The sequence below is a fragment of the Carcharhinus amblyrhynchos genome, chromosome 10 (genome assembly GCF_965287045.1).
Source record: "Carcharhinus amblyrhynchos chromosome 10, sCarAmb.v2.hapA, whole genome shotgun sequence".
NCBI lineage: Eukaryota > Metazoa > Chordata > Chondrichthyes > Carcharhiniformes > Carcharhinidae > Carcharhinus > Carcharhinus amblyrhynchos.
In genome coordinates, this window is record NC_137333.1 from 42245331 (window position 1) to 42264272 (window position 18942).

The 18942-nt window shown below is 39.4% G+C and overlaps 1 protein-coding gene across 2 annotated transcripts; it reads left to right on the forward strand.

Moving 5' to 3' along the window:
* Positions 1-645: 645 nt before the first annotated feature.
* On the forward strand, positions 646-18801 carry rmp64 (ribonuclease MRP subunit p64). 2 transcript variants are annotated; one of them, XM_080196927.1, is made up of 9 exons: positions 646-840; positions 8393-8547; positions 8849-8925; positions 11119-11250; positions 14300-14377; positions 14490-14872; positions 15088-15152; positions 15983-16224; positions 17227-18801. In XM_080196927.1, the coding sequence occupies exons 1-9, from the start codon at positions 759-761 to the stop codon at positions 17675-17677; spliced, it is 1665 nt and encodes a 554-aa protein (XP_080053053.1). In that variant the 5' UTR covers positions 646-758; the 3' UTR covers positions 17678-18801. The 2 variants fall into 2 exon arrangements, with proteins under 2 accessions (XP_080053053.1, XP_080053054.1); XM_080196928.1 differs by lacking the exon at positions 646-840 and adding an exon at positions 918-1033.
* Positions 18802-18942: the final 141 nt, after the last annotated feature.

Here is an 18942-nt window from a genome sequence, read left to right on the forward strand (position 1 = left end):
ATTTTAACAAACCATTTAATTAATTCAGTCTTGTTTTCTCAGGCTGCTAATGACATAGGGTAAGGTTCATAAGATGTAGGAGCAGAATTAGGCCATTCGGCCCATCGGGTCTGCTCTGTCAATCGATCATGACTGATATGCTGCTCGTCACCATTTTCTTGCCTTCTCCCCATAACTCGTAAACCCATTACCTATTAAAAATCTGTCTAACTCCCCCTTAAATTTACTCACTGTCCCACTTTGGGGTAGGTGTGGGCCAATAGCGTTTAAACCCATGTTCCCATTTGCCATCATATATCTCGAGATGCTGACAAGAGATTTGTTATGATTGTGCATTTGCATTAGGCATCAATTTCCAGATTTTGATGCCCTTAGAATTCCAAAAAGAGAATAACTAATACGAGCGGAAAGCAGAGCCGGGTTACCAGGATTCAGGTGTGAGTTTGGATGAACTGTGTTCACTGGTGTCGGTGATATCAATTCTGACATCCTCTTCTTCACCTCTCCATTTTATAGGATCTTGATTTATTTTTCCCTGCAGACTGCGGGATTTATATCTCGATGTTATCTATCCTGCAGATTCCGGGGTTTATGCCTGTATAATATCCGAGTTGTTGCGGCTCCTGTCCCCGCGGATGTCAGTTAAATAGAGTTTGAAGCTCGCGCTCCTTGACGAGCGCAGCTGCAGCAAACCCCGCCCCCTGGCTACTCTGAGCTCTGATTGGCGGAGGGGCAGCGCGAGGCTGGCCTGAGGGAAGATGGCGGCGGTGTGGAATGTGGTGGAGATTCCGTTCCCGGGATCCTCCTGCAGCGTGGCTGTGCCCGCGTGCAGCAGTCCAGGTACAAGACTGCCGTGTAAACTTGGGGGTGTGTGTGTGTCTGCACTGTGCTCATTCACTGCAAAGGAATCTGCATATACTATTTAAAAATGACCCAGAATACCCTGACCTGGTTAATGGGAGAATGGCCCTCTGTAGTTTTGCTGATTGTGAGGGTTTTTGATTCGAGCTGTTTTCTGTATGTTCTTGGCCTGGTATGTTTCTCTCCTCTCTTTCCCCTCATAATATTTCAATTTTGCTGTATAGATTTTCATGTAATGGTGAACATTTTACCTGAATATGAACAGGTTATTAAGCCAGAAAATGTTGTTAATACTCTGTTCAGGGACGTACAGAGAGAGAAACGACTAATATTTAAGAGGTGACAGGAATGTGTGCTGCCCCCTGCACAATGAGTTCCCTGCCTGTTGCTGCTTTAATCATGATGTGGCGATGCCAGTGTTGGAATGGCGTAAACACAGTAAGAAGTCTCACAACACCAGGTTACAGTCCAACAGGTTTATTTGTAGCAAACACCACTAGCTTTCGGAACTGGCTGTTCCTTTGGCAGATGGGTGGGAGTTTAGTGCCAGTGGGATGGACAACAAGGTGGCGGGGACCCCACCAGACTTCCCCTTGTCTGATTAAATGCACACCAGGGAGAGCTTTAAAGCTGCCAAGTGTTTCAGATGTGTGACCTTTTGTCAGAGGCATCAGACCTGAAATGTTAACTCTTGATTAATTTCCTGGTTCCTCAGCACCAGATTTGGAGGGTACCCTAAAGGTGCTTTTGGGAATCCTTCTCAGGAGTTCCCAGGTAAGGGTTTACCCAGTGATTGCACAAAAGCGCTAACTTCCCCCAGACAATTATGCTATGGTGGGAACCATCTGAGAAAACAAATTGCTAACTTACGATGGCTCTGCTAAGTTATTCTGAAAAAAAAACCCCAAAATAATACTACTTCTGTCCTCAGCTTAGCAATTTTAAATAACCCAGACTGGTCCCTGTGGGGGACTCTTTCTCCCCCCCACCCCCCCAGTGCTGATCCCACAGGGAATTCCCTCCAAGCACCCTCCCTCTGTGTTCCTGACACTTGAACCCACTGAACCCTGACCTCGCCCCAACCTCCTGACCCAGCTATATGGCCCTTGACCTGACCTGATTCCCTGATGTGGCTTGGCTGGACCCCAACCTGGTACCTCCCTTCTCTGCAGCCTGACCCCTTCACCCCCAAAATCCCAAACACTTACCTTAACACCTTCTTCCTGGCCTGTTATTTTCAATGGGACCTTTAAACTCTATGCTTTGTAACAGCTAGTGCTGTAAAAAGAAAAGGAAGCGCATCGTCCTTCTCTGTGATTCTTTTAGAATTGTCCGGGAAGGGCTAGTGGAGGGATCACCCGATGATTCCAAGCTGCCTGGATCTCATCAGGTCTCAGTCAGCAAAGTTGGTGAAACAGTCACTGAAGAAACTTAGAGCGGATAAATGAGTACAGATTAGTCATCTGACGTTGATTGCCACTCTGAGGAGGTAGTGGTCCTCTGGATGACTACTTGAAACATTAGGTCTGTTCTCTCACCACAGGTGCTATCAGACCTGCTGAGACTTTCTAGCATTTTCTCTTTTTGTGAACCTTTGCCAGCATCAATTCAACTCGTAAATGTTGATTTTCTGATTATGACTGACTTGCATCAACTATATTTACTCTGTTATTATGATACAACATTGTGACCTCAATTTTATGAGGACTTGCATTAATGTGTAGGGACACTTGATCAGGGTGAAAGAAAAGGTATTAGTTATGCCACTCTACATTTTTCTTGGACTTATGTTTGTTATGCTTTCCTCCCTGAAAACAGGTGGTGATTATAGCACCATTTTTGTGACAATCAATATTGGTTTCATGGCCATCATTAGACTTTTAAGTTCAGATATCTACTGAATTCAAATTCCACCGACTACTGGATTCCAACCGGCATTACCCTGGTTCTCTGGATTGCTCATCCAGTGAAAATACCACTATCCCACCCAGTCTCCTTCTCACTGTATCGCTGTTGGAAATGCCATCTTTCGCGTGAGACAATACATCAAGGCACCATCTCTCCTTTGGGTGGACATGAATTGATCCAGTGGCATTACTTCACATGAGAACAGCAGAATGCATCTAGTGTCCTGGCCAATATTTATCCCTCCTTATCACAACAAAGACAGATTATCTGGTCATTATCATAAATTGGGAAGAAGCAGTATTAACTCTTGACTTTCACAATGCCATCTTTGTTTCATTTTCACAAGGTGATAGATCAATTTATTGGAACTATAAAGACATATCCCTGCTATTTATGCAATCCTCCTAGATGACCTTCTACCTGTCAAAAAATACATTATTGCAGAGATCCAACTGGTTTTGTGTCATCCAGGGGAACCACAGATATGATCTTTATTGCTTGCCAAACGGGAAGAACACTATGTGGCCTTTATGATCTCTCAAAGGGTTTTGACTCCATCATAGAAACATAGAAAAAAATGAAGTGGGCATTTTGGCCTTTTGAACCTTCTCTGCCAATTTTATTATGGCTGATCATTAAATTCAATATCCTGATCCCGCCTTGCCCCATATCCCTTGATCCCTTTAGCAAGCTCTATATGTAATTTCTTCTTGAAATCAGACAACATTTTGGCCTCAACTACTTTCTGTGCTGGGGAATTCCACAAATTCAGCACACTCTTGGTGAAGAAATTTCTTCTCAACTCAAACCTAAAAGGTTTACCCCTTATCCTCAAACTGTGGCCCTCTAGTTTTGGACTCCCCCACCATTGGGAACATTCTTTCTGAATCTGCCCTGTCTAATCATGTTAGAATTTTGTATGTTTCTACAATATCCCCTCTTAATCATCTAAACTCCAGGGAAAATAATCCTAACCAATTTAGTCTCTCCTCATATGACCTGTGTGCCATTAGTGTACATTTAAGACTTTTTTAAAATCGTTCTCTGCAGTTGTAAGGAGGCCTTTTGGTTTCATTCTCCTTAAACAGACAGACCTGCTACCCCAGGAATCAGCCTGATAAATACTTGTTGTACTCCCTCTATAGCAAGAAGATCCTTTCTCGGGTAAGGACACCAAAACTGCACAGAATATTCCAGGTGTGGTTTCACCAATACCCTATACAATTGTATTAAAACATCCATATTCTTATAGTCAAATCAACTTTACAATCATTTAGAAAGTCCTCCAGACACTTGGATGTCTGGCAAAATTTGTTTCTATCCTGCAACCCACGTGTGACTGTAGCAGCAAACATCCAACTGAATTGGAGACCGAGCCCTTTCGCATTTGAATTGGCAGCAAGCATGGCTGATCATGAGAAATTAGTTTCACTGGTCAATTTTCAAAACTTGGGGTAATAGAATTAATTCACAGCCAGTTTCCACAAGAGGTCTTGATTACATTTCAATTCAGCAGGAAACTTTCGACCTCAACCGGCTGAGAGCTAAGACTAAAATGACGTTCCATCATATCCACCATTTATGATAGACTGTAAGCAACATTTAGACCACTCTCAACCTCATCAATTTCACTTGCAAAGGCATACAAAAGAGTTAGTCTCTCAATCAGTGAATCCAGAATCCTCCTCCTGTCCTCCCCCAGACAAGCACCTACACCTCCAGCTATTCTTTTGAGGGGGAAGTTATAGAAATTGTGGAACACTTCCCACATCTCAGCAGCTACCTTTCTCGAAATGTCACCTTCGCCAAAGAAATCTAGCACAAGGATCGGCTGTGGCAGCAAATCCTTCCCAAAAATACACAACCAGGTCTTTGCCATAGAAATCTCCATAAGAAGATAAGAGCTTTTGTCTACATTGCTGTTGTTATCAGCACCATTTTACATGGTACTGAGATTTGGACCACCCAGCAAATGCACCTTTGGTTGCTGGAAAATTTCCACCAGGGTGTGTCCCTAGATTAAAGCACTCAAAAGTCAAGTAGGAAAACAGGTGATCAAACTCCATCATCCTCACTGAAGCCAATTAATTCCTCCAGCATTGTAATCATGATCATGTGAAATCTGTTCCATAGATCAGGGCACTATACCACATGTCAGTTAATTGGTTTCTGAAGTCGATCATCTTTCCGTAATTTCAGTATACCATCTGATCTCAAAGAGGGCGGAGAAAACATTCTAAAGACACTGAAGGTATCATTGATGTCAATGCGTGTGGTGGGGGTGGCAGTTTCTGTAATCAGTGCCATGTGATGATGCCTCATTGAAAAAGTCACGACACAGTTAGAAATGTACTGCATTAACTCTGCAGTGGAGAAGTGACTTCAGTGGAAGGAGAAGGAACAGAAAGGAGAACAAAGTGCTGGAAAAACTCAGATTGTCAATTTCTGTGGAACAGAGTTAATGTTTTGAGTCAGTATGACACAGGGCACAGAACCCTGGATCCAAAAACTACCCATTCCTCAGGGCAACACCTGTCTTCTCTGGGTGACCTGCTGAGGATTGACCTGCCGAGTCACCTGAAGACACAAATCATGAAATCTGGCAGACGGTGTCCTCATTTCAGGCAACTTGCCAACAACTGCTTGCGCTGTCATATTTTCTGCATCACAGCAGTGATAACACTTCAAAAAGTACTTGGTTGGCTGTAAAATGTTATTGGGCATCATGTGGTCCTGAAAACTGTTGTATTTCAAGTCTTACAACTGTTTTTTTCAATCTTGATTTTAGTGATTTGATTTATTACAGTCACGTGCATTGGCATACAGTGAAAAGTACTAGTTAAGACATTGTCTTGCCATTAACCGAGATAACAGATGCCATGTTGCCCATGCCTCACCAGTAACTTGCAGGGTAAAATTTATTTCAAGCTGAGCATTGCAGGAGCAAGTCTAACTATGAGACTCACTGCGAGATTTAATGCTCTGACACATTCTGGGCCAAAGGTGTTGATTGCCTAGGATTTAGCAGTAAAAAAACTAACACAAATGTCACTTCACAAAGAAACACTACATCTTAAAAATGGTAACTTGTATTTATATAGTATAATTAATGTAGAAGCTCATTGCAACCTACTTAGTAGACGCATTATTAGACACCATTTGACATGGTGTCACAAAGGCGATGTTAGGAGATGTACCTGTTGGATTTAAGGAGCATCTTGAAGTTGGAGAGTGAGCCAGAAGCATTTAGAAAGGAAGTTCCAGGGCTTGGCATGGCCTCCAATGGTGAGGTATGTATCAGATTAGAGTAGAGGAATGCAAGTTTTCAATGAGTATTGGTTTTGAAGAGGTTAGAGATAAGGTGGGGTGAGACTGGAGGATCTGAACATAAGAATGAGCATTTTGAATTCCAAGCTTTTCTAGATCAGGAGTCAACGCAGACAAATTGGATTTGGGTGAATGGGACTTAGTGCCGATGAGTACATCCTTATAAAAACAGGAGGCTAATCTCGTGGTATTCAGTCAGGAGGTGATGAGCTGAGTGAAGGTTTCGGCTGCAAATGAGCTGAGCCGTGGATGGAGACGGGCAGTGTTAGAGTGATAGAGCTAGGTGGGTTTGGTGGCGGATAAGATAAAAGGTCGGAAACTCAGAATCATAGAATGCCAAATTTGCAAACCATGATTCAGTTTCAGGTAATTATTAAAGAGAGCTTCAGAGTCGATAACTAGGGGATAGAGTTAGTGACATGGACTGAAGTTAATGGCATTGCTCTCCCAAATGTTCAAATGGAAGAAATTTCTGCTCATGATGCTTGTCCAGTATCCAATATTACACGACAAATCAGAGGCACTGGAGGAATCCAGTGAGATGATGTTAAGCTCGTCAGCATACACGTAGGATATGATTTGTGCGTGATATTGCTGAGGATTTGCATTTATTTGAAAAAGTGAGATGGGGAACAATATTCAGTCCTTGAAGCACCCCAGAGGGAGCTGGTTGGGAATTAAGTGAGAAACAACTGTAGGAGATTTATTTGCCTGTGGTTGAATGGATAAGCACAAGTAATATTCATCAGAAAATGTTGCTTAACTGTCATCTGTGTAAAATGTTCTAAATTTAACTGTACATATTTTCTGTACAATTATTGAAATCAAAATAAAACAACTGTGGAGCCCCATTTCCCCAGAAGAAACAAACCTATCTAGAAATGTCATCTGTTGCATTTAAAACAGTTTCTCAGCTGAATTCAGCATCAAGACTGTAATCAGTTCCAATTTCGTCTGCTATTCTTGAAAAGGTGGTTAATTTCCATGGAATAAATTTCAAAGTCAGGATTGCTTCTTCTTTTGCCACTTCCTCAATCCATTTATCAGTAGTATTTTAAAATTGAAATCCAGAATCCTGTTAATTAAAGTGCGCAAAAGTATCTACTTGCAGTTACTGGGATCGTACGGGTACCAGTAAAACCATTACATGATATACCGTTGATAAAACCCTGTGGAGCTGTGCTTATACTGGCTGGTCAGTTTAAAATAATTTTCCATGCACATTGAATCAAAGTTCAGTTAGTAACCTGACTGCAGGCCATTATAGCAAAAGCTGTGAGACTGTTGAAGGAGACATTATCCTATTAGTACTTGCACTTAATACACTATAAGTTTCAAAAAATGCCCATATGGGAACTTTTAAAATTTTAATATCAAGAGCTGATGGTGCAATCTCCTAATCCCCAACATGAAAATTTAACTAACAGTTTGATGTCAGTTAGCATGGTTTTTGTTATGGAAGACTCCTTTACACCTGGTGAGTGTATGATATTAGAAGTGCCAGTGTAATTTTGAGCCTGCTAAATTTGCATGGCAGAGGTCTCAGTTTCATGGTGGTACCCATATTATAGTGAGAAGTCTATAATATGTCCACCAAAATATGTGATTTGCCAATACTGCAGGAGTGCCACTATGTGCAGATTATAAAGAATGTGCCAGACAAGTTATGAATTTAAAGAGCAAGACAACTTTATTGAACTACTTCATGAATTTTTATAAAAATAAGTAAATTGCAACTAGCATTCATATGTTACACACATTCCTGGGCCCCAACACACTAGTATAAATTTGTAAGAAAGGAGAACAACTGAAGGGTACTTTACTGTTCATAAAGAAGATAAAACAAAGGAGTATGGGGTGAACTGTTCTTTGGCTGGTCTTATGATGATTCAGTGTTGCAGGGTGTTGTTCAATTGTCTTGCTAGGTGCAGTTGTATAGAACAGATTTCCATGTTTTATTCTCTAAAGGTCTTGGTCTGCAATAGATTTTCCTTCTCAGGGTGGTTACTTTGCAAATCCTGGAACAATACTTTCAAAAGAGGGCGACAGCTTTGTGTCTGTTCCCTTTTCATCCTACTTCAGTGAAATGCAGGTTATATAGGTGGCTGCTTGACAATCCTCCATTGTCTTAATAAAATCATAGTTTGTTTTTTTAAAACTCCAGCCCAAAAAGAAACAATTAGAAACTATTTTTCTTAGAAAAGCAGATCCTCTTAATAGGTTGGTTGGAATGAAGTGTTTAAAATGTGGCGTAAGTAAATATAAGTGACAGAATTCCCCTTTTATTTTGTTCTAGATGGATGCATACAAGATCTTATAAGAGCCTGTGAAAATGTCTTAACAGCGTTAAGGAGTAAGCTTCTTACAGTAGAGCTTAATGTTCTGCGTTCTCTGTTGTATGTTTTCCACAACAGGTTACGTCAGCACAAGCCGTATCTTGCATTGAAGCAGGTTAGTATGCTAGTCCAAAAATTGGTGTTAACGCTGGATCTAGTGCATGATTACTACAGTGCTAAATTATGACTTAATAAAATCAATTGTTCTCATGATGCTTAGTATTTTGTTAAAATCTCACTTTCATTATAATTATTGTAGCAAAGCGAAGGGATGAAGCAGTGTGCAAAATTTGGGTTTGAAACTGATGTAGTTTGTTTTCATTTATGTATTCTCATGCAACTATAAGTGTACTGTACCTAATTCTGTAATTGACAGATTTAAAATTATGTCATGAATTTATTTCATTAATTTTTAGATTGAACAATGTATTAAGCGCCTTCACGATATGAAACTCTCAGATTCAATTCAAGACCTGATCGAAATGTGTCTAAGGTAATTTATGGAGTAGGTGTTAGTCTACAGGTTTATCTTTTCATAAATGTAGCAGAGAGAAAAGAAACAGGAAACTATGGGCCAGTTAGCTTGATACCATTTGTCTGGGAAATGCTGGAATCTGTTCAAAGATCTGCAGGTAAGGTGGATTGGCCATATTGGATTGCCACTGAATATCTCAAGATGGTTAGGTAGATGACAAATGTACTGCTTTACAGGTGTAGGATGGGATGGGTGGGCCTGGTTAAAAAGCTCTTTCAGAGAGTTGGTGAAGACTCAATGGGCCAAATGGCTTCCTTCTGCACTGTAGAGGTTCTGTGATTCTATTAAGGAGCCTTAAAAGTGCAAATGGAAAACCATGGTATGATCAGACGGTCAAGGTGGTTTTACAAAGGGGAAATTGTGTTTGGCAAAGTTATTAAAGGTTTTTGAATATGCAACTAGTAAGGTAGATAAAGGGGAGCCAGTAGATATGGTGTATTTGGATTTCAAAAGACGTTTCAGAAGGTACTACACAAAAAGTTAATAAATAAGTGTTGATGGATTGAGGAATATATTAGCATGGATGAAGGATTGGTTCATGAGCAGGAAGCAGAGAATCAGAATAATTGAGGCATTTTCAAGTTGGCAGTCATAACTAATTGACTGGCGCAAGAAGCATTGCTGGGGTCTTCATCTATTTGCAATCAATATTAATGACTCAGACAAAGAGACAGCAGGGTAATGCAGTCAATAATACTGACAGTGCAACGTTGGGTGGAATTGTTAGCTATGATGAGGATGCAAAGTGAGATGTAGCTAGGCTAAGCAAGTGAAAATCAAAGTGGTAGGTAGAATTTGTGTGGCCGTGTGAGTTATTCACTTTGGTCATAGAAATAATAAAGCAGAATATTTTTAAAAAGACAAGAAACCTGTAAAAGTGAAGTGGTGGAGGCTACCTCGCTAAATATTTTTAAGACGTGGGTTGATGGGTTTTTGATAAGAGAGGGGATTAAGGGTTATGGGGAGAGGGCGGGAATGTGGAACTGAGCCACGACAGATCAGCCATGATCTTATTGAATGGCGGGGCAGGCTCGAAGGGCTAGTTGGCCTACTCCTGCTCCTATTTCTTATGTTCTTATGTTTGATCAGGGAGACTTTGCTGTGCTCACAGAAGGAATACAGCAATTTAGCATGTAGGTACAGCGAGCAATTGCACGTTTATTTACTAGTCACAGATAGGCTTACATTCACGCGGCACTGCAACTACCGTGAAAATCCCCTTGCAAATCCTGGGAAATACCCTTGCAAATCCTGGGAAGACAAATGGAATACTGGCCTTTATTGCAAGGGAATTTGAATTTAAGAATAAGGAAGTTTTGCTACAATTGTATAGGATTTTGGTGGAACTAAAGCTACTGTGTACAGTTTTGATCTTTCTAAGGAAGGATACATTAACCTTTGAGGTGATGCTGGTTTGTGGGGTAAGAGGGTTGCTGTATGATGGGAGTAAATTGAGCTGACAATACTGGAATTTAAAGTGTTTTCATTGAAACGCGTAAGATTCTTAAGAAGCTTCACAGGATAGATTATTTCCTCTTACTGAAATCTAAAACAATCACAGTCATAGCATGGGGCTAAGTCATTTAGGACTGATATGAGGAGAAATAAAAGTTTAAAATTTATTTATTAGTGTCAGAAGTAGGCTTACATTAACACTACAACGAAGTTACTGTGAAAGTTCCCTAGTCATCACACTACGGTGTCTGTTTGGGTACACTGAGGGAGAATTTAGCGTGGCCAATGCACCTAACCACCATGTCTTTCGAATTGTGGGAGGAAACCGGAGCACCCGGTGGAAACCCATGCAGACACAGGGAGAAGACGCTGCACAGGCTATGACCCAAGCCGAGAATCAAACCCTGATCCCTGGCACTGTAAGGCAACAGTGTTAACCACTGTGCCACCATGCCACCCAATATGTTCACTCAGTTGTGAATGTTTGCAATCATCAATCATCGTTGAATATATTTAAGACAGATATTCGGTGTCTCAGAGAATTAAGGGATATGGGGCGTGGACGAGAAAGTAGACTTGAGGCAGAAGATCAGTTTGATCGAATTGAAAGGCAGAGTAAGCTCAAGGATCCATATGATCCATTCCTGTTTCTTATTAAAATTACAAACTAAAATTAATCTTTTTTAAAAACATCAGGACACCAAAGATACAAAGTGTTAAGACAAAATATGTCCCCAGCCAACCAGCTCTGGAGTGGATGGCGCTGAAAGTGTTGGGTGGTTCAAAGTTGATGCTGCGTCTATTGGATATGTGCTCCAAAGCATTTCTGTATCCTTCAATTTGGTTATATCATACTATGTGTATGTCGTAATGTGTCCCAGTCTGAAATTTGCTGATGTATTAATGATAAAGATCATTGTTACTCAAAGTGTAGCTTTCTGTCTTTCATGTCTGACCTATTAGCAAAAGTGCTGCCTGCAATTTTCAAAGGTATATATAGCTGCAGAATTTGGCAACAGAAAATTAGTGGATAATTTGGTGATATTTGGTCATGTGTCATGACTTGAAATCATACAATTTATGTTGATTGCTATTTCTTTTCAAGAGAACAAACTTCCTTTTGTTTTATTTCTCAAATAACGTATTGCATGCAGCCAATTAACAGTTGCTTTGAACTGGGTGATGAAAGATGTGTAATTGTGCCGTGGTATTTTTTCCTCTGTCTTGTTTTAGTCCTTTTTCTTCCTCTCTCTCTCCGTCAACTGTATGACTTGGATGAGTAGCTCAGTCACATAGTTCAAATCATTAGCATTGCACAAACCCGTATTCGATCACTAACATTGCACAGTGTGCCAATGGATGAGTATCTTGTTTTTAATTTATTTTAAGATCAAATGGCTGAAATATTGAAAGGCATGGGTTAAACAATGATATTTTAAACTTGTCATCGATTCGGAGATCCAATGTCGTATCCAATCCATGAGTGCCGCCTTTGGAGGCCCTAAGGATGAGAGTATTTAATCACTGCAACATTCGTGCTGACACCAAGATCCTCACATACAAGGTAGTCGTCCTTCCAACTCTCTTATATGGCTCAGAAATATACAACGTACAAACGTCACCTCAAGGCTCTGAAGAGGTCCAATTAATGATGTTTGAAACTGACTCTGCAGATCAGCTGGGATGACAGGCATACTAACATCAGCATTCTTGAAAGAGCCAAGAGCACCAGCATTGAGCCCATCATCTGAAACTAACTCCTGTGGGCCGGCCATATGCTTAGGATGTCAGAGTTGCAAATCCAAAGTAAATCTTCGTCCAGCACAAGGAAGGCTTCCGAACAAGAGGAGGATAAAGGAAGCTTTTCAAAGGCACCCTGAAGGCTTTGCTCTAGAAGTGCAACGTAGATGTCAACGCATGGGAGACTTTCGCTCAGAGGAGACTTATGTGTCAATTGAAGGGTCACAATTCTTCACGGTCATATTTATCCAACTGCTAGAGGATGCTCAAAAAGAGAGCCTGAGAAACGAATGCCAGCAATCTTTGGTCCAGGGATTGAACCCACGTCTCAGAAACACTTGCTAAGTGTGCACTCAAAGATGCAGCTCGAGGATTGAGCTCATCAGCTACACAAAGATCATAGAACCTATGTCCATTAGCAAAGGGTTTCTTAAGTGGACAACCATACTCATTAGCAGGTGATCATCATTGAAGAAGATTTAAACTTCTATTGAGAAGTGTTTAATCACTACTGTGTTTGAAATATTTAGACAAATGTACTCTTTGCGTCTTCCTAAAATATACCTAGTAACAACCAGGCATTGTAGATATATAGGATATGCAATGTTTCTAACCACAACCAGTGATCAAATATTCTGCTTATGTTCAAATAGTTATGTTAATGTTTTGAGTATCTACCCCATCCACCCCATTTGCCATCCTTCCATCTACATGAGATGATGGACATACCATTGCAATGGCATAGTTTTGCATGGTGCATTTTTATTGATGGCTGAAGAGACTGTGTTTGTTTGTCTTGAATGTTTTAGTATTTTCCAAATTTAAATTCAGTGAACTAAAATTTAATTATTTTAAAAGATTCTTGCTTACTTTTAATTTCTTAAGATGTTGAATTTTGATGCAGATAATTCCTTTATTTGTTTACTTTCTGTCAAGGATCTAATAGCAACAACCAGTTTATAATTCCTTTTTCTTCAAAAAATATCCTTTTACAAGAGGACAAAAACATACTGATGCAAAAGTCAAAGATGGAGAGATTATGAAAGGGCAATTACGGATTGAGCTCCAGGCTGTCATAAGCATTGTGGGGCAGAAAGAGGGAGATGGAGTGTTCAGGGTCAAGTGAAGGATGGTGGCAGCAATGTGAGAATTTAAACCTGAGTCAGAATTCAGAGTGGGAGATATTAAGGTGCTGGATGCAATTTAAGTTAGCAGTGATGGTAAAAACAGGTGACAGAGTTTTTGAGCTGAAGTTCATGGAACAAGTGAGCCTGGCCAGAAGAGTGTTATGGAGATGGATAAGGCAGAAGATGCCTAAAAGGCATGAGAAAGTATTGATTCAGAAGCCATGCTTCCTCTAAGTGGCTGTGCAAAAATGCAAAGAGTCCCATGCATGCTGGACATAAATTAGCTCTTTGAAGTTCCCTCAGCATGGAAAGGTTTAAAGGACCTACGCACACGATTGCAAAAAAAGAGTGGGTGCGTTGCTCAGAAGCTTAACTGGAGTTTTGCATTGCAAACCCTCTAGTTCAGCCTGAAACAGGCTCCAAGCAAAGGGCTGAAGTCTCTGGTAAGGATATGAAATTTTGTACTGCCTTAATATTGCTTTAATTCTCCAGAATTTGAAGATCATTTAAGAGTGATTGCTGGATAAAGCAATATGGCAGCATAAGGTGAGAGTTAGAGGACTCAGTAGGAATGTGGAGAGATCTGGATGTTATTTGTTATATATGTGGAAGCTGACTTCATGCCTGCCCTTGTCGCAGAATTGAGGATTTAATGTGGAAATAACAATGCCCTGAAAGGGTCAGCTTCTAGGAAATTACCTATTTGGAGCACTGCTGTTTTGATTTGGTTAGGAAAAAAAACCTTTTGAAATGATATATCCAACATGTTTATCTTTGATAAGCTGCTGCCATTCAAGTGAATGGAGATTGGAATTCTTTTTGATCTTCGTCCTCTCTCCAGGTTTCATAACCTCAGGAGGTCAATGGTAATCATGAGCTTTCGTGTATTGGTCCATGGATATCCTTGGCAAAGTACTGTAGGGCTTTGCCATTGTCTTCTGGAGGTCCTAGTCTAACACTCATTAAAAGTATTCTGACAGTTGGGTTACCTTAATTATAATGTACAATAGTTTGACGATTCAATATCTCCGTTGCGAAGAATTTACAGTCCTAAATTTGGTTGTTACAGGATTGCTCAGCAGGTTGTGGTAAGTGGAAAAACTGATTCTATTGAAATTTTATTTGTATTTCCTGAATTTACTAATTATTTTTCAGAAAAAGAAATTTGCTGAAGTTTCACTGTTTTTCTTTTCCTTTTAGGGTCCTATCTATAAACGTTTTATTAAGCCTAGATCTTTTGTATGACAAACTGTTCCTGTTACTGAATGAGGTGACTAAAATTCAACATCTGGCCTACTTTAAGGAATTTTCCTTTCCTGTTAGTATCAGGCAATGGCTTGGGCTTTCCTATTCCAAAATCATAGAAATGAAGTTTTCAAGCCTGCCATCTCAGATGAGTGGAAAGCTTTCAGAAGAGCCAGACCTACTTGACAAATTGTTTTCGGGGCCTGAACTTTTATTATTGGAAGGGGATCAAGATGCAACACCTGAAGGAAATAAAATGAATGACAGCATCACCCCTAAAACAAATCAGATTCTAGATATCGGACTCCCTGTACAGAACCAAACACTTTGTGAAATAGGTGAGCATTTGTATGATGCTATTGCAGTAAATTGTTGTATTGCTTTGGCACTTTAATAATATTCTAATAATATATTCCAATAATATTCTAAACTGTACTCATACTTCTCCAAAATAATGTATAGTTATGTTATATACTTTCTACCAGCATGTTTACTGCAGTTTTAGAATCCAATTTGTTTTTGAATCAAATTAAAATTTCTATTTCTTTTGAAGAGATTGGATTTCAGTTGGGAAAAGGAATGAAGTCCCAGCAAGTTCACAATCCAAACTATTCGGAGGTCAGTATGGTTCTCTAACACTTTATTATTAATCCTTTGTCCCCACTCTGACTCTCCTTAGTCTTTTACATTGTTCTTTACAACATCATATTGCATTCAACAATTTAAGATTGTAATCACTGTTCCCGTTTTTTCCACAGGCATATGAAGACACACACAGTTTACAGAATACTGATTAGAATGCTATACCTGTATTCCTGTTAGCTACAAATTCTAATCAATATTCTGTAAACTGTGTGTGTCTTTATATGCCTTTCTCTGAACAGAACCTTGTACACGCCTGACAAAAGAACACTGTTTCCGAAAGCTTGTGGGATTACTATCAAGTAAACTGGTTGGACTTAAACCTGGTGTTGTGAGACTTCTTACTGTGTTTACCCAGTCCAACGCTGGCATCTCTACATTCTGTTTTTTTCAGACAGTAGCTCTGGTTTTGATTCTGCTATTGTCATTTATAGCACTCCTGGATCCATCTTTTTTATTTCTTCATTTACCTGGTTCCATTATTGGTTTTGTCATTTAATCATTCCGGTCTTTTGTTCCTTTCTCCCCACTATAGCCTTCTTTCCTACCTTTATGCTTGCTTGAAACCTGTAACACTTCTAACTTTTTTTAATTTTGCAAAAGATCATTGACCTGAAACATTCACATGGTTTCGCTCTCCAGATGCTCCCTAACCTGCTAGGCATTTCTGGCATTTTCAGTTTTTATTTCAGGTTACCAGCATCTGCAGTGTTTTGTTTTTTAGTGCTATAATTGTACAAGATAATATATATCTCTTATTTAGCTACCATCTTTTGTTTATAAAAAAACAAGTTTTGATTTTGCAGAATACTGAGAAGTTTGTGAAGGAATTTAACTGCAGTTTGAAGAAAAATAAGCAACCATATCCTTTGCTGGACGAGTTTGTGAGAAGGGCTGGTGCAACACAGACTTTCAATGTACTGTGTTGGGAGCTCCAGACAATATTCCATTGGTGTAGGCGCAGAAAACTAAAACATGAAACCTGCTATTTTGGAAATCAGTTTCTCAGATGTCACAGACTTGGAATGGTGGAAGCTCTTGGCTACAGGTATGTATAGTCATTGGGAGAGGGTTGGAGAACAGGAAAATAAAATCTTACTGTTCTTAGTGTTCTGGTGGTGAAACATTCAGCTGCAAATATAAGTCTGTAACAAAATTTAAATCAAGTTGTAGGTGTCCAGAAAAGTAAGTCCCTTTTCATAAAGCCCTACATGCAGAAGGAGGCCATTCAACCAACTGAGACTGCACTGAGCACATTCTCCCCATAGATTTCCTCCAGGTTCTCCGGTTTCCTCCCACAATCCAAAGATGTGCGGGTTAGGTGGATTGGCCATGCTAAATTGACCCTAGTGTCAGGGTGATTAGCAGAGTAAATATGTGGGGTTACAGGATAGGGCCAGGCTGGGATTGTGGTTGGTGCGGACTCTATGGATCAAATGGCCTCCTTCTGCACTGTTGGGATTCTATGATTCTTGTAACTATAAAAACATATTAATTAATTATTTAATCAGAACACTGCTGGGAATAGTGCAGTGCTCCTTTCTCAAAATAGAATTTGCTCACACTTATTACTTAGAAGTTGTCAAGTCATTCTCACTTGTTGAATGTGGGTATTCACTATCTCTTCTATAATAGTTGTGCTTTCTCTAAGGGGTGGAAAGGAAGGAAATGCTGCTTATTCTGAAAGTTTGTCACATTTTCTGCAATCCCTGACAATTTTGTCGCAGCTCAAGACCATATCAAATTTCCCATCTCACCCAGCCACCAATGCATCTGTGTGCCTTTTCCACTTCCATGTTAGCCACTCTTCTGGCCTTACACTACTGAAATGAAGACAGTTTTCTTCCATAATGTTATGGGCTTCAAGGTCTATTCTATTACATTTAAAACTTTCAGCAATATGAAGAATGAATCATAGAGACTGAAACTAGATTCAAACCCAGGCCAGAGGTGAAAATAGTGTATTAACTGAATGAAAATAACAGTAAATTATAAATATCATAAAAGCTGAATCATAACAATGACTATTTCTTTTCACTTAACAATATAGTTTTCCAAAGAAGTTCCATTTTATAAAAATGGCCATCTGCAGATACCTCACTGAAAGGGGAAAATTGCATCAAGATAAAATGTTTGAAAAATGCAAGAGCACAGTGACCCCTCTCCAGAACCATAAGGTGAAACAATCAAAATTAAACAAGATATTGCCAAGGATAAAGAAGTACGCACTCAGGAAGAAGTGGACAAGGGTTAGACGTTATGCAAAGAACAGAGGCAAAAGGACATTATGTCCCACTCCACATTTTGCATTTGATGCACAAGCTGCCATAAAGAGACTGTGTTTTACTGGAGACACGTCTGCTGAACTTGCTGGAAACAGTGGTTTGTATCAGAATCTCAAAAATATGGCACCTCCATTGGGTTCTGTGGGAGGAGATTCAGCAGTTCTGCCCAAGATGGACAATGAGATTGATGACATTTTTGCATCAATTGGTATATAGATCCTTGAAATTTAAAAACCAGTGCAAGTGTGAAATATTTGACGATCCAGACAAACTTGAAGAAATGCATTTCTCTTGGCATGAATTTGAAAGAAGAAATGCATAATTTAAGTGTTGCCTTATACTTGTGCCACTTTGACTTGTCTATTTTAATAATTTTAGAACCAGGCTTCTGGTAGTTTATGAAAGGACCAAGAACGTGGCTCTATGTATTTTCTCTTCTAAAACTGTTTGAGGGTATGTTAAGGTGGTAAAAGGCAAGAAATAAATTCTATTATCTTGCAGATTTTCAGCTTTACGTTCATATCTCTTGGAATGTGCAGTTGTAGTTATGAGTTTTACTAGTTTGTTATACTTCTGGCATTTATTGCTACATTTTCAAGAACTGGGCTGAATCCCTCAAAATCTTCTTTCCCCTGATGAAAATTAGTTCCGTTCTGTTAATCAACTCTTGCTCTTTAGTTTTAATTTCTAAAATCGCCATTTAAAAAAAATATACACAATTGGTAAAAATTTGGAAAGGCATCTTCTGTGCAGTTTTCTCTTCTAATTGCTACTGCAAATTGTTTTCTATCACACACGATGGACCATTACCTAGCTGTTCTGCACACTTATTTAAGTTAATTTTATCACCATGCAGTATTTCATATATTTATAATTTCATGTGAGGCTGAATAATAAAAACAGCATTGTGATCATATTTCTTAATTTAATCATTAAGCTCCAAAGTGTACAAACTTTTCGACGTGTTTTAAATTCACCATGACAACCACCAATGCTATTTCAACACTGGTGTAAAATCAGATTTTTCAACAGTTCTTGAGTAGTGCACTGTGAACTTCTCTCAGTCAGGAGCGGGGAGCTAGCATGTAATGTTATATATAGTGAAATCAGCAGCTTTTGTATCACAGCGCAATTAATCCCCCCTTTATTTTGTCTAGCTTTCGGAAATTACACTGCAAGAATTGATCGCATAATGGCACAATACGTTGGAATTTTCATAATAAATATCTACGCAAGATTTGATAAGTTATAAATCTTTACTATTTAAATAAAACATAAATGCATGTAATTTTTAAAACAAAATGAGAGACAGGAGGTGGTCACAGTTACCTGCGTATGGTCAAATATTGCTGATGGAACTGCATTAATCTTCATGAAGTTAGTGAATGGTTCTTGAACATGTTTTGGTTTTGTCTTTCTCTAGTGTATTATAACCCACTAACTTAGAACTATAAAGAGGACAACCATCATTTTTGTTCATT

What these genes read in the sequence shown, in the direction of transcription:
- rmp64 (XM_080196927.1), top strand. Translation starts at nt 759, where the DNA reads ATGGCGGCGGTGTGGAATGTGGTGGAGATTCCGTTCCCGGGATCCTCC. An exon ending in ACAATCCAAACTATTCGGAG is followed by an intron (nt 15,153 to 15,982) that starts GTCAGTATGGTT and finishes TTGATTTTGCAG; the next exon opens with AATACTGAGAAGTTTGTGAA. An exon ending in GTGGAAGCTCTTGGCTACAG is followed by an intron (nt 16,225 to 17,226) that starts GTATGTATAGTC and finishes TTAACAATATAG; the next exon opens with TTTTCCAAAGAAGTTCCATT.